We start from the raw sequence: 15,358 nt of genomic DNA, 5'->3' as shown, positions 1-15,358 counted from the left end.
AGGGGGAAGGTCGGGCCCTCCTGAGGGCGCGGCTGCCGCCGGCTCCACCACTGAGCGAGCAGCTTCTCCTCAGCCTCCAGCTTCGGCCCCGCCGCCTCCGGGCTGCGAGCAAGCTCCCGCGACGGCGAGAGCGGCGGCTCGTCGGCCTGAGGAGCGGACGGCTGCCCGTCGGCCTCGCCGTCCGGCACGGATGCTTCAGTGGCCGTGACCGGGAGGGTGTCAGTACCGGCCTCGCTGCCGGGGATGGGCTCCATCTCCGGCTCGGCCTCGCCGGCGCCCCCCTCCCCGGGGGACGCTGCAGTCGCTGCCGCCTCTGCAGCCACGGCCGCCATTTTCTCCCTGGCTTCTCCCTCCTCCAACTCCGGTTGCAGCGGCGGTGGCGGCAGCGCTGCTTGGTTCCCTGGGCCTTCCCCTCCCTCCCGCGAACAGTTTCGTCCCGCCCTTCCACTGATGCTCGTTATTGGCACCGCGCCATTGGTCCCGTCCTCCACTCCTGCCTCACTTGTGATATGCCATTGGCCAGAGCCGGACGTCTATTATCTAGTCAGTCCATCCCTCCCATGTAGAGTAGGAACTTCTCATTGGCCGGGTGAGTTGTCAAATGTCCAATGGGAGTGGAGGGGCGGGCTTAAGGTGGGCGAGGAAAGTAAAAAAAACTGAGCCATATACTTATCGCTTCTTACTATTGGCTACAAGAGGAAATAGAATTTTATGGTTGGCCTACGCTCCTGCCCGTTATCAGCCAGGCTTTCAGGGGGGGAGAAGGGAGGGAATCACGTGGCGTGCCAGTTCTTTCAAAGGCAACTTACGGGAGGAGAAACAAGCGAATGAGGGAGGGGGACTGCTTCCCAAGAATCCCTGCGCAGTGGTCTTTAGAATAAATGTTATTTCTAGGCGCGGACCTGCTTGCGGCCGCTTGTGGGCACGACAAGTTTCCTTGGGAAAGACAACTAAAGTTTGAAAATAATTCTACACTTTTGAGTCCCTGGTATGCTAGGTACTGTGCTAGGTGCTGGAGAAAAAATGATGTGCAAAACAGTCTCTATAACCGCATGGTAGTTACTCCAGCCCCACCCCAGGAATATTTTCCTTGACTTCACTTTCTAGGAAAATGCTAATGAAAAGCACAATAGATTAAGCTAATGAAAGTTCCAGAAAGCAGTCTTTGAGGCTCCCACGCTAATACTGCTTGTTCTTCCAAAATCACTAGAAAATGGATGTGTCTGGTTCCTTAAGCGTTTTTTCTTTCCTGTCCTCTCCTATGCCACTGATAGAAAAAGTCTCTCTTCAGTGTCATAATGCTCCTACTCTATTCTTACTTGAAGGCTCTTGGTTTGGATGCCTGGAAGAAGCTACTGAATCCTTTTCTCCCACATTGCATTTCAGAGTCAGCATTCTCCCCAGAAGAGATTGTAGGCACTGAGAATACCTACAGAAGGAAGAGGAGAAAAGTTGCCAGGATTAAGGAGAGTAAAATAAAGTCCTAAAGGATTACAGCTAACATTTGTGAACCTACTATGTACCAGGCACTAGTACAGACACTCAGTGTACCATCTCATGTAATCCTTACAATATTCCTATGAGACAGGTACTATTATTATACCTATTTTATAGATAAAGAATTGAGGTGCCTAAGGTCACTCAGCTAGTTAAGTTGCAGAGTCACAATTCCAGCTTTACATGGGAAAGACTGAAAATAGCAAAAAGTAAGTATCACCATATGCTCTATTTCAAGCCACAAGACTGTTGGGAAAAGGCCAGTAGGAAATCCCTGTCAGGGCAGGTTCAGCATCTCCAAAGTAACAGAAGGAAATGAATTTACCGAGGTCTACTCTGTGCCTCAGATTTTCTCATAAGCTTTCATTTAAATGCCTGAGCTAAGTCTTCTTTCTCTTTACAGATAAACTGACCTTAGCCAGGTTAAGGATCTTCTTAAGGGTCACACAGATGGCTAGTAGCAAATCCTATCTAACCCAGGTCTTTCTACGTGCATGATTGTTTCACTCAGTAACTGAACAAATAATTTATCTCCTGCAGGCCTGACTGCAGTAAACAGATGTGGATCCCACCTTATAGGGTCTTCACTATGATCACTTTATAGATCACCATTATCAATTAATTAAACATTGGGAGAAAAATACAGCTCAGGTCCTAGATCCTAATTACCTCTTGTAGTGATTCATTACAAGACACTCCAGTGAATTATTTAAATTAAGGATTTATGGCAGATTGTGGCATACCAAGTTACCCCCCTAAATCATTTTTCATTCTGCAACTCAAGAACTTCTACTAGCTTCCTATGTTCCCATCAAGTGTACCCTCTTCTGCTTGTCTTTCAAGGCCCTCTCTGTTCCTACTCTATCTTTCAAGGTCTGTTTATATGGTCATGAATTTTTTTCATTCATTTATTCAACAAATAAATATTGAAGGCCTACTACTATGTGTCTGTTACTGGGCTAGGAAGACAGAAGTCATGTAGGAAAAAAAAGCACAAAAACACAAACATGAAAGACTTAGTACCTGGCCTCCCTGGACTTGTTTCTGGTTAGGAAGTTAGAAAATAAACAATAAACAAGATTGTGACCAATGCCTTCAAAGAAATAAACAGGGTGAGGTGATAGGGAATAGCTGGGGAGGGGGAAGAGAGCATCTACTTTAGATAAAGTGGTCAGAAAAGGCCTCTCTGAAGACAAGACATTTAAGTAAGTTGCAAAGGATAAGAAGGAGCCAGCTATTAGCATTGCTTGATGAATATTTGGGTCAAAAGGAACAGCAATTGCAAAAGTCTTGAGGCAAAAGAGGTCTTATTCCAGAAACGGAAAGGAGACCAGTATAATTGAATAAGTGGGTAAGATTGAAAAGGAAGACAGGAGCCAATCATATTTTATGCTCTACAGATACAAAAACAAGAGATACTATCCTCAAGGAATTCTAAATCCAGTGAAAACCCAGCTTTCATAAGTTTTGTTGTATGCAGCTTCCTCCTGGCATAAAATCAGCATAGAGAAGGCCCTTGGTATTTGTGGAATGGATAGCTCCATGGTATTTGTGGCTGGCTGGCTGGCTGGAGGACTGGATGGGTGACTGGATGGTGTCTTAGTCTCTTCAGAGTGCTAGAACAAAATACCACAGATTTGATGGCTTATTAACAACAGAAATTTATTCCTTACAGTTCTGCAGGCTGGAAGTGCAAGATCAGGTCACCAGCATGGTGAAATGAAGGCCTTTTTTCAGGCTGCAGACTTCTCTTTGTATACTCACATGGCAAAAAGGGGCAAGGGAGCTGTCTTGGAGGCTCCACAGGAGGATGGGTGTGGAAGTGGGTGTGGAGGTCTTGGAAACGTTTCCACCCTGCTTTGACCTTAGGAAGTCCTACTTCATCTCCCACACAGTGGACTTCCCAGGAAAACTTCATTTGAAATAAAATGCCCCATTGCTCACAACAAGGTCACACCCTATGAAATCCTTTCACTAGAGAGGAAGTGGTGAAGGTGCAGACATTAAAAGTTTGAATCCTTCTCACTCATTACTGATGTTTCTATCTCTCCCCCCCCCCTTCTTTTCTGAAATCAATAAAAATATATTTTAAAAAATAGAAAGAGAGTCTGAATCCTGCCCAGCTGGTGTGGCTCAGTGTTTGAGTGTCAACCTATGAACCAGGAGGCTATGGTTCAATTCCCAGTCAGGGCACATGCCCAGGTTGTAGGCTTGATCCCCAGAAGGAGCATGCAGAAGGCAGTCGATTGATAATACTCTCTCAACCTTTATGTTTCTATCTTTCTCCCTTCCTCTCTGAAATCAATAAAAAATATATATATTTTTTAAAAAGGTATTAATCTCAATCAAGAGGGTCCCGTCTTCATTACCTAATCACCTCCCATATGCCCCACCTCCTAATACTATCACCTTAGGGGTTAGGATTTCAACAAATAAATTTTGGAGGGACACAAATATTCAGACCATAGCAGATGGATAGTTGGTTGATTGGAAGATGATTGAAGGAATGGATGTGTGGCTGGATGGAGGGATAGATGAATGGCAGGGATAAGGAATCCAGCTGACTACTCAAGCACATCTTCATTGTCGCAGCAGACTTTGATCTCAAGCTCTGTGGAAGGTACCAAAGTTTAGTGATTAAAAACTGAGAGTGGAAATGAATGAATGAACCTGTATGTGACTCTCAGTCGGCCTCCAACTAGCTGTATTATATGGGCAGAATGCAGTCTTAGGCAAGTTGTTTTATTTATTTTTAATTTTTTTAAATATATTTTATTGATTTTTTACAGAAAGGAAGGGAGAAGGATAGAGAGTTAGAAACATTGATGAGAGAGAAACATCGATCAGCTGCCTCCTGCACACTCCCTACTGGGTATGTGCCCGCAACCAAGGTATATGCCCTTGACCAGAATCGAACCTGGGACCCTTGAGTCCGCAGGCCAACGCTCTATCCACTGAGCCAAACCGGTTAGGGCATAGGCAAATTGTTTAAACTGTTTCCTCATTTATAAAATATCTTAATAACTAGCTTCCTATCAGGTTGGTGTGTTTGTATATAAATTATGTAACATATAAAATGCTTAACATAGCTTCATAATTGTTAGCAACTAGATTTAGAAATTCCATTTATCACTGCATCTGGGGTTGATTATCCTCTAGGGCTGACTCCCAATAACCAAACTTGTGAAAAGCTAAGTAAAAACCCAAATACTGGGGTGTTGGTTCATAGAGAAGGATAAGTATCTCTAGTTGTGACTTAGTGGGTTTTTTCTTTTGTTTTATTTTTCTGGGCCTCATCTCTCAGGAAATCAAATTACAGACAGAGGGTAGCATAGGGAACAGAGACTCAAGACTCAGAGCACATGGCTGTGAGGGCTGGCTGAGTGAATTACTTGTCCCATCCTACACCTATTTCTGTCCAGGTTAACCATTATTTCTCTTCTAAAATCAGTCACTTATTCCCAGACCAAGACTGTGATGGATAACTACTGGCAAACATGTCAATCACTGGCTCTCTCTTCATGTGTCTCAGTGGTTCTCAATGTATCAAGGAATCTCACTGAGAATCTGCTAAAAAGCTATTGTTTACATACTGTGTGATCTCATTTATATAAAGTACAAAAGCAAGCTAAACAAATGTATGCTGGTAGAGGCTAGCATTTATTTTATCACTGTGTCTGTGAGCAGAAATCCAGGCATGGCTTAGCTGGGTCCTCTGCTTAGGGTCTCTCTCTCTCTCAAGGCTAGAATCAAGATGCCAGCAGGGGCTGCAGTCTCATCTGAAAGCTTAAAAAGAGAAGGGTCCACTTCAAAGCTCATTCACATGATTCTTGGCAGGATTCAGTTCGTTGGTGGCTGTTGGCTAGGAGCTGCCCTCAGCTCCTGGACACATGTGCCTCTCCATAGAATAGTTCACTAGTTACAATTTGCTTCAGCAGAATGAGCATAGGATAAGAGCCAGGAAGAAATGGTGCAAGAAAGCGAGAAGCCACAGCCTTTTATAGCCTAATCTCAGAAGAGACATCCCCTCACTTACACTGTATTCTGTTCAGAAGCAAGTCACAAAGTCCAGCTTAAGCACAAGGGGAGAACATTATACAAGGGCATGAATGAATACCAAAAGGTGGGGATCACTGAAAGCTGATCATCACACAATTTAAAGATTTTAAAAATATGTATTTCAGAAAATTTTCCCTAATGCCCCCACCACATACTTATCCACAGGCTGTTAAATGCCTTATAGCTCATCCTATCTGGCCCCTAGTAACAGATCCTCACATAAGCGCACCAAGTGGGAAAGGGCATCACATTTCAAAGGCAAATCCCTCTATTGAGCACAATCCCTATAAGGAAAGCCATCACTGATCGAACCATTTAGTGAGCACCTACTGTGTGCCAGGCAGAGACAGCAGCCAGATGAGCCTAGGGGAATCAAGCCTATCAAAGGTGGGCACTCCCCTGAAACATATTCCTCCACAGTCTAGGTGTTCTTTCACATGCTTCCCCTCTCTTTGTATATTCTCAACAGATGCCATGTCAACATGGTTCCTTAAAAATGGACCCTGTGAGCACAACTTTGGAGGGAGTGGTTTTAGGTTGACCATCTTGGGTTGCCTGGAACTGAAGAGTTTCCTGAGATGCAGGATGTTTGGTGTTAAAAATGGGGCAGTCCTGGGCAAGTCATGGTAGTTGGCTAGGCTTCATGCTGTGTCTTGCAGAAATGAACAATGATCCTAGCAACCACCCAGCAAGGAAAGAGAGCCTCAGATTGGTCAGAGAAAGCTTCCAAAGCTGTAGACTGGGATTAGGATGGGAACTGGACCTGCCAGTCTCCAAAGAATGCACTCTTGACAACTTTGATCTTTGTGCTGTTTCTTATATTTCCTTAGCCATCCCCTGGGACAGGATCCTTGGGTAAATGCATATCAGTGTGCATTTTTGTCCTGCCTTCTAATCCCAAGCCCACAGGTTAAACGTCACCTTAGAGTCTAACCACCCCTGTTAGAGCCCACCCTCTCAAAAAAGTTCTAAGAATGCTTATGGACATTCCTCTCAGTTGAGTTCTCCCATCATTTCAAATGTGGTAGCTATTAAATTATTAGACCTAAAGTAAAGACTTTATTTTACTTTAGCATTGTGCTGGGCCAAGAAATAACACCCAATATTGATCAAGTGCTTACTTTGTATCAGGTATTAATTAAATCAGTTAAACCTTATTATATCCCTATGAGGTACATCATATAATTATCACCAATTCAGACTAGGGAACTGATGCACAGAGATGTTAAGTTGCCCAAGGTCACACAGCAAGTAAGTATAGGTACCAGAGTGTAAGACCTGTTTGCTCAGTGATTACAAAGAGCTCCTGTGTTTTCACTGGGAAGGCTATCATTTGCTCTGACAGCCTTAAGCGAAGCCTTCTGAAAAATGGGTGGAAACCTCAGCCAGAGAGGTACATGTGATCTGAGAACCATCCTTGAAAAACCACAAACCCAAGATCATTTTGACAGAATTGTTTGTGTGTCATCATAGTTTCTCTCTGTCTTGGCTTTCTCATCTGTAATATGGGAATAATAATAATCAGCTCTACCTCAATTAGTTGCTGTGAAGTGAAAGGGCGAAGGCTACGCCCTCCACCTTCCCCCAGGGTAAGGGCTACGTCCTCCATCTTACCTTGGCCACGTGTTGGGCAAGGAGCTTCTTCACGGAAGTCTAAGACTCTGCTAGCCACACCCAGGAACGGGACATCGACTTGTGCCTGGCCAATCGGCAAAGCACAGTCCTTTCTCCTCCCTTACTCCAACCCCCCCATATAACCGGTCCCTGGGCGGGGTTGGCGCGCTCAGCCACTTGGCTTGCTTTGGTGTCGGTGAGCCTTGTGGATGGGGAGCCCAAGTTAACTTGAAATACAGATTCTTATGCTTTTGCATCGAATTGGCCCCCTGATGTGGTTTCTTGGGAATCTTGAAATCTGGGCACAACATGAAGGTTACCTTAAATTGGATCATGACTGTAAGGCAGTAACTATTCTTATTATCCCTCCCAAAGGTCTGGAAGCCTGGGTGGGAGCGTGGAAATGATTTGATTCATCCTCGTATGTAAATTCTGAGCTAGAAGCTGAGGACCAAGGACTGTTCTTCGCATTTACTTCATGGCTGTTCATGTCCAAGTAACTCTTTCAGTGTTTACCCCCAGTTATTCCTCTGACTGCATAGTTGCTACATATGCAAATACAAAAATGACCCGAATATGCAGTTCTAAGTTGCTTTGGTTCTTTAATTTTTTTTAAACCAAATTTCTACTGTCTTATTTGTATTTGTTTAAAAAACAGCAGAGATTTTTTTTTTTAAAAGGAATGTGTGTATACCTATACAGTACTTAGAAAAAAGCCCCTTGTTTGGTCCTGTACATTATCGCACCTCACAGGTAGCACAGTGCCTGGCATACAGTAGGCCTTCAAAAATGTTTGTAGAATTCATAAACAAATGACTCAATTAGTGAATAGTTATTTCCAAGGGTTTGGATCACTGTGGATTTTCTTTTCTTTTTGCCCATCTACATGTCCCAGTTTTCCTAATTTTCTCATTTTTCTACAATGAACATGTATTTCTCAAAGGAAAATGTTTAAATTCTTACTTCATCAAAGAAATATATAAACAAATGAATAAAATGGGGCATGGGGCCAGCGTGGCATGGTTCAGTTGTTGAGCACTGATCGATGAACCAGGAGGTCACGGTTCCATTCCAGGTCAGGGCACATGCCCAGGGTTGGGAGCTCAATTCCCAGTGTGGGGTGTGCAAGAGACAGCTGATCAATGATTCTCTCTCATCATTGCTGTTTCTATCTCTCTCTCCCCCTCTGAAATCAATAAAAATCTATTTTTAAAAAATGGGGCCTGGGTAATCTTGTAAGAGGAGGATTTCCAAACAATAGCAGGTGTGAGGAGCCCCTGGACTGACAGGGTTGCTGGGCATCTGATGTGGAGGAGGGACAAGAGAGCCCCCTTCCTAGAACCCAGAGACTGCAGCAGCTGCTGTTTGTGTGCTCCTCGGAGTCGCATGTTTTTGCTCTGGTGTGTTTACTGGGTAAAGGCAAGCAGCGAGTCCCAGGGAGCTTTTCAAGGATTCTAAATGATTCACAAGGGTCTCTCCTGCTGCCTCGGAGGCCAGGGTCTTGGCTGTCTCCATGGCCTGACATTGGAGATAGGGGTGCTCCCGCCCCTGCCCCACCACCACCGTCCCTGAACCTCTAGAAGTGACCCCCTTCTCTGTGAGTTGGCTCCTCTATCCAAATCCAAAATCCTTCCACTCAGCCTACTCCACCCAGGTCTGTGGATGCTGACAAAGAAGGGAACAGACAAGCCAATTTAGTTGTCGTCCTCTCTTTGTTCCCTTGACCTTGAGGCACTTCACTCAGCAGAGCACGCTGTTCGGGAGCCCGGCTGAGTTCTGGAATGAAAGACGGGAGACCTTGGAGGGCTCTTGCAGCTCGCACTCGTCCTCTCTGCTTTGGTCACCATAGTGACTTCTCTCTGTAGGCTCACCGTGGTGGTTTTTGCTCGATATTCATTCATAATAAGGCCACCTCTGCGTTTTCCACCCACTGGGGAACAGAGCACCGAGTGCTTTGGCAGTCACGTGGCTGACACACTGGGCCTTTAAAACTGTGTGTGTGTTTGTGTGTGTGGCTGGGGAGGGTGGGGCAGCCCTCAGCTGCAGAGGGAAAGGTCAGAGCTAGGAAGGAATTCAGATTTCTCTGGTCCTGTCCCCTCCGTTTACATAGGAGAGGGATTTGCCTGAGGTTGCTCAGCCCCTCTGAGGGAGAGCCCCAACTGGCACAGGAGTGCCCTGACTCTGGGCCCAGTATTCACTGCACCCCTTTATACAGGAGAATGCAGGGTCCACTGGTCTCATCCCAGATTTTCTAATTTACTGGCCTTTGGTGCCAGCACTGGAGTCACATTTCCTGGGACTGTCACTAAAGGATCCTGAGATTTACGGTAATTAGACCATGAGCCCCTGGTGAAAGGCCAGAATAGGGCTCCTGTAGTGAGACAAAACACTTCCATTTCCAATACGGATTTGTAAGTAAATTAGCTCATTTAATTCTCAAAATTACTCTGCAAAGTGACTATTATTCCCTTTTAAACGGAGAAACCTGCAGCTGCAGAGAGTGGTTGGATGCATCAACTGGGAGTCAGGAGAATTTGAGACATAACTGCAATTCTCTGATGATAAAGAATGGCATAATCACTCATTAGTACTGGCATTGACTTCAGATTCAATGAGATCTCATCCTGCTTGTTTCCCTGCTGTGTGACTTTGGACAAGTTACTTAACTTCTCTGAATCTCCATTTGTAAAAATAGCATAATAATAAAAAAATAGCATAATAATAGAACCTATTTCATAGGGTCATCGTGAGGATTAAGTGAAGTAATGCATGTAAACACTGACCAGTATTCTCCTGCTAGAACTGCCGGTAATCAGACAAAAGGAGAAAATTTACATCCCACTTCCATTCCAGGCTCACCCAGAGCCCAAGGCCTTCCTCTGGGTCAGCCTAGGAACTGAGAACTTGGGAAAAAATAAAAAAAAGACCATCTAAAGCAGTGGTTCTCAACCTTCCTAATGCTGCAACCCTTTAATACAGTTCCTCATGTTGTGGTGACCCCCAACCATAAAATTATTTTTGTTGCTACTTCATAACTGTAATTTTGCTACTGTTATGAATCGTAATGTAAATATATGATATGCAGGATATATTTTCATTGTTACAAATTGAACATAATTAAAGCATAGTGATTAATCACAAAAACAATATGTAATTATATATGTGTTTTCTGATGGTCTTAGGCGACCCCTGTGAAAGGGTTGTTCGACCCCCAAAGGGGTCTCGACCCACAGGTTGAGAACCGCTGATCTAAAGAGGAAAGTGAATTTGAAAGATGCTTTCATAGCTTGATTTTGCATTTTTAAAAGATTCAGATAAGAGAAAAGAGGGGAAGTGTTGTAATTGCTGTCTCTCTATAGCTTTGCTGCTGCACCCTCCAAAGCTATGCTGCCCAACACAGTGGCCGCCAGCCTCATGAGGTTATTGAACACATGAAATGTACCTGGTCCACATTGAGACATGTTGTAAATATAAAATATATACCAGATTTTAAAGACTTAGTGGGATAAAAATATTATAAAACAGCTCACTGATCACTATTATACTGATGACATGTTGGAGTCCTTTAAATAAAATGCATTATTATAATTAATTGTACCCATTTGCAGGAGAGATTCAGAGCTAGGAAGGGAATTGAGGTATATAAGACATTCTGAGCTAGGGATGAGCTAGGAATGCACCTCGGGGGCTTTAAAAGGTCATTGCAGAATGATAAGAGTGAAGTATGGTAGCAACCATCTCAGGTAGAAACTGTAGTTTAACTCTGACCCTGCTGTTTGGCTTAACAATAGAAAAGTTATTTTGATTTTTCTGAATTGTATACATCATCCCATTCCATTGAATGACTATCCCATTGATTGTTATCTTACTGGTTTTAGAAAGCACATTCTTCTGTACCTGGAAACAGGACAGCACAATTATCCTAAACTGTTTTAGTGGCCACAGATAATGCATTCCAGTTGACTCAGTGGTCCCAAGACCAGGACAGCGCAATTACTCTAAATTACCTCGAAGGCTCTAGATAATGAGTTCCTGGCAACTCAGTGATCTCAAGACAGAGGGCTCTAGATTAGGTGTTTCTGTCAATTCAGTGACCCCGAGACCCAAAAGTGTAATTAACATGCTTAATTCTACTTCTGTAAACTGCTTTTTTGCAAACCAGGTTCCTCATTCCAAACCTTGAGATGTAATCAATACCTTTGTGATCTTTGCCTATATAAGTCTGGTTTGCCACCATCTTATGACTATGAGATTTGGGGAATGGCCCCTCATGGTCCCGGATTGCAATAAATGTGACTCTTTAATTCGACTTCTTGAGGCGTCCTTCTGTGATTCACGGGGTACATTACAACAAGAGCAGATGTTTAGTAAATAAAACTTTGCCCTTCCATATCATAGGTCAAAAAAGGTTATCTCTGATAATCTCTTATTATAGGCAAGGCTCCTGACTCAAGTTCTTCTCTAGGTAGTTAAGTTTCTCTTGAATCTGAAGCTAAATCTGCCTTTAGCTCAAAGTCATCTTACTACCATTGAGGCACACCTTGGGGTGGCTCATTTTGGATGCCCCCCACACTGGTCAACTATAAAGCCTGTTCTCCTTCATATCTACCTCCCCATAACTGTCCCAGGAAGTGATTGCATTTGGCTATAAATTAGATGAGTTTTGAGTTTTTGTGTGTGTATGTTTTAGAATTTCAGGCTCTTCCTGGAAGGGTGCAGAGGAAGCCATGAGGGAAGAGGAGGCAGGAAGCCCAGCTAGAGCCTGGCCTTCACTGGACATGGGGCGCTAGGGCCTTCTCCATGGGCTCGGTTTAGTAGCCAGAGCTTCTTGACATTTCCCATCAGAAGGGAAAATGAGGAGGGCTGGTTAGAGAGAAATCCCTCTTCCATATTCATGCAGGATGAAGTCAAATGTGTTTGATTTCTTTTTAAGTGCTCCTATCACTTCAACAGTGATTACCTTTTCCCAAATTCAAGTACAGACTCGGGTGGGAGCCGTCCAAGGCTGCCAGTGGCTTTTCTACCTGACGGGTTTTAAAACCAAGCCCCCTATGCCTGAGTTACAATTGATTTCTGACTTGTCCACCTCCCAGCTTCGAGCTTTCAGAGCTCAGCCCTTAGGGAGAACTTCCTGACTTCTAAAGCGGAGGGGAAATCTGCTCAGCATTCACCTTCTCCAATTCCAAACTCCAGTCCCGAAGTTGCAGATTTGCAGGCATTAGGGGAGCTGGCATTTTAAAGCCACAAGTATAAGGGGGGGGGGGTCATAGTAATTATGTCTTTTAGTCATATTGGGCTTTGTGACTATAATGACTGTTACTTTGCTAGATGCTTTTGCAAACACAGTATCATTTAGTCCGCAAGCAACCTAGGAGGTCAGTCTTGTTCATCACACGTATAAGAAAACTGAGGCTGACCTAGCTGGTTTGACTCAGAGGATAGAGCGTTGGCCTGCGAACTGAAGGGTCCCAGGTTCAAGTCCAGTCAAGAGCACATACCTTGGTTGCAGGCTTGATCCCTGGCCCTGGTTGGGGGCAGGATGTGATGATTCTCTCTCACATCGATGTTTCTCTCCCTGTGTCTCTCCCCTCCCTTCCACTCTCTAAGAAACAAAAGAGAAAAAAAAACTCAGGCTAAGAGAGGTTAAAAAACTTGCCTAAGTCCACCCAGATAGTAGGTGGTGGAGGCAGGATTCAAAGTGAGAATTCTATGGTTTTCATTCCTCACTAAGCATGAGAAAATGGAGATTACGAGACCTACATAAGGTCACCAACTCAGGACTTCTCAGAGTGTGGCCCCGTATGTACTGAAAAGAGTCCACAGGTGACTTAAAATCCATCAAAAGTTGAAGACCTAGGCTCACTTTTTTAACTACTCACTTGCCTCTGACCCAGTAGTAATCACATTTTGTTACTGCCCCACAAGAATCTTTGTTTGGTAGAACCACTCATGGTGTTTGTGAAGGCTTTGGTCCAATGACCAACTTTTTAAAAAAATATATTTTTATTGATTTCAGAGAGGAAGGGAGAAAGAGAAACATCAATGATGATAGAGAATCATCAATCAGCTGCCTCCTGCACGCCCCTACTGGGGATCAAGCCTGAAACCCGGGCATGTACCCTGACCGGGATTGAACTGTGACTTCCTGGTTCATAGGTTGACACTCAACCACTGAGCCACGCCAGCTGGGCCAGTGACCAACTTTTAAGATGTGACTTTGCCTTTGAATTCATGGAAACTGGCACACAGCTCATGTGATTTCAAAACCCAGATGATCTAGTTAGTATCTTCTGATCCCAGGGTCTGAGCCTTTCACTCAGCCTGGAGCCCTGCGCCCTCCTCCTTGTCTCTTTAGCGTCTACTCATTCATCTTGCAATCACAGTTTCCTGCCTAGGCATAGGAACTGTGTATCACTCACATAGTTTTTTCTATTTATTTGTGTGATTATTTAGTTGTTTCCCCTTGCACTAGACCAGTGGTCGGCAAACTGCGGCCCCTTGAGCGTGGCTCTTCCACAAAATACTATGTGCGGGTGCGCATGTACAGTGCAATTGAAACTTCGTAGCCACACTCAAGGGGCCAAAGAGCCGCATGTGGCTCGAGAGCCGCAGTTTGCTGACCACTGCACTACACCAAAAAGAACAAAGACCAGGCCTTCTTTTGCTCATCTCCAAACCCAAGCCCCAGGTCTAGCATGTAATAGGCACTTAATACCTAATCTTTTTTTTTTAATTGATCTCAGAGAGGGAGAGATAGAATCCTAGCTACCTTGGAGAAAGAGAAAGGACCTTGATGAGAGATGAGCTAGAAATAGAAGGGAGCAGGCACACGTGAGCGGAGGCCACAGCTGCCTTTGTATCCCAGCCGGAGAATGTTCCTTGGAAAAAGCTAGAGCCTTTTTAGGATTGTCTTTAGACTGAGATGACAGTGATGAGAGAGAATCATAGGCACTCAATACCTAAGCTTTATAGACCGCCAACTGTGGGTCAGGGATTATGCTGAGCACGTCATATACATTCACTCACTTAGTTCTTACAACCCTCCAATCCCCATTTCACAGATGAGCAAACTGAGGCTTGGAAAGGTCAAGTGGTCACTTAAGCTTAAAAGCCTCAAAATATACCAAGCTGGTCGATGGCAAAGCCCAGATTCAAACTCAGGCAGTGAAACTCCAAATTTGAAAGTCTTGATTGATAGTTTAATTAATAGCTTGTGGAGCAGCCACACCCACAATTCATCTGTGGGAGACTAGCGCTAATGCCTGACCAGATAGGGCTGATCTGTGTATCTAGGCAACATGGCCAGAGCACCATGTTGTGGCCCCATCCCATAACAAACAGAATTTCTGGAGGATGAGGCCCAGAAATCAGGATTTTAAAAAGATTCCCAGGTGATTCTAATGTGCAGCCAAGGTTGAGAACCACTGGACTCTAAAGACAATCCGAATAAGGCTCCAGCTTTTTCCAAGGAACATTCTCCAGCTGGGATACAAAGGCAGCTGTGGCCTCTGCTCACGTGTGCCTGCTCCCTGCTATTTCTAGCTCATCGCTCATCAAGGTCCTTTTCCTTTCTCCAAGGTAGCTAGGATACAGACTTGTTAGGCCTGGCCCTCAATTCCCTGAGGCGGCCAACACAGGGCCCTGGACAGGCGGACACATGGGGAAGCCAAAAAGGACAGAATCAATAGGAAAAAATTTATCCTGAAAATGGGGCAGAGCTTCTGCCTCTAACGTTTCCACCTTTCATGGATCCAAAATTTTAAGAATAATTTTTCTTTGCCAAAATCACTGTAGCTTCCACCACCTCCAAAACTGCTCCCGTTATTACCAAATCCATATAGCCACCCCACTGCCACCAAATCTACCACCACTACAACTGCCACCAAAGCCATCTCAACCAGGTTCATCCAGGTTACAGCATAGAATATTATTTGGCAATAAAAATAAATAAGGTACTGATGCATGCAATAACCTGGATTATTCTATCTGAAAGAAACCAGGCCTACATATTGTATGATTTTGTTTATATGAAATGTCCAAATTAGGCAAATCTATAGAGACAGAAAGTAGACCAGTGATTGCCTAGGGCTGGGGAGAGTGGGGAAGAAATAGTTAGGGACTGCTAATAGATAGACATTTCTTTTTGGGATAATGGAAATACTCTAAAATTGATTTCGGTGATGGTTGC

At 44.3% G+C, this 15,358-nt stretch overlaps 1 protein-coding gene across 1 annotated transcript in view; it reads right to left on the bottom strand.

Annotated features, from left to right (window-relative positions):
- Positions 1–504, bottom strand: part of PWWP2A (PWWP domain containing 2A) — a 34,088-nt gene extending 33,584 nt beyond the window's left edge. The window contains 2 exon segments of the mRNA XM_023754065.1: positions 34–53; positions 56–504. Of these exon segments, the coding sequence (XP_023609833.1) occupies positions 34–53; positions 56–332 (297 nt within the window). The 5' untranslated portion in view covers positions 333–504.
- Between the last annotated feature and the right edge of the window lie 14,854 nt (positions 505–15,358).

The sequence above is a fragment of the Myotis lucifugus genome, unplaced genomic scaffold, assembly GCF_000147115.1.
Source record: "Myotis lucifugus unplaced genomic scaffold, Myoluc2.0 scaffold_56, whole genome shotgun sequence".
Taxonomy (NCBI): domain Eukaryota; kingdom Metazoa; phylum Chordata; class Mammalia; order Chiroptera; family Vespertilionidae; genus Myotis; species Myotis lucifugus.
This window is presented reverse-complemented; position numbering and strand designations above follow the sequence as displayed.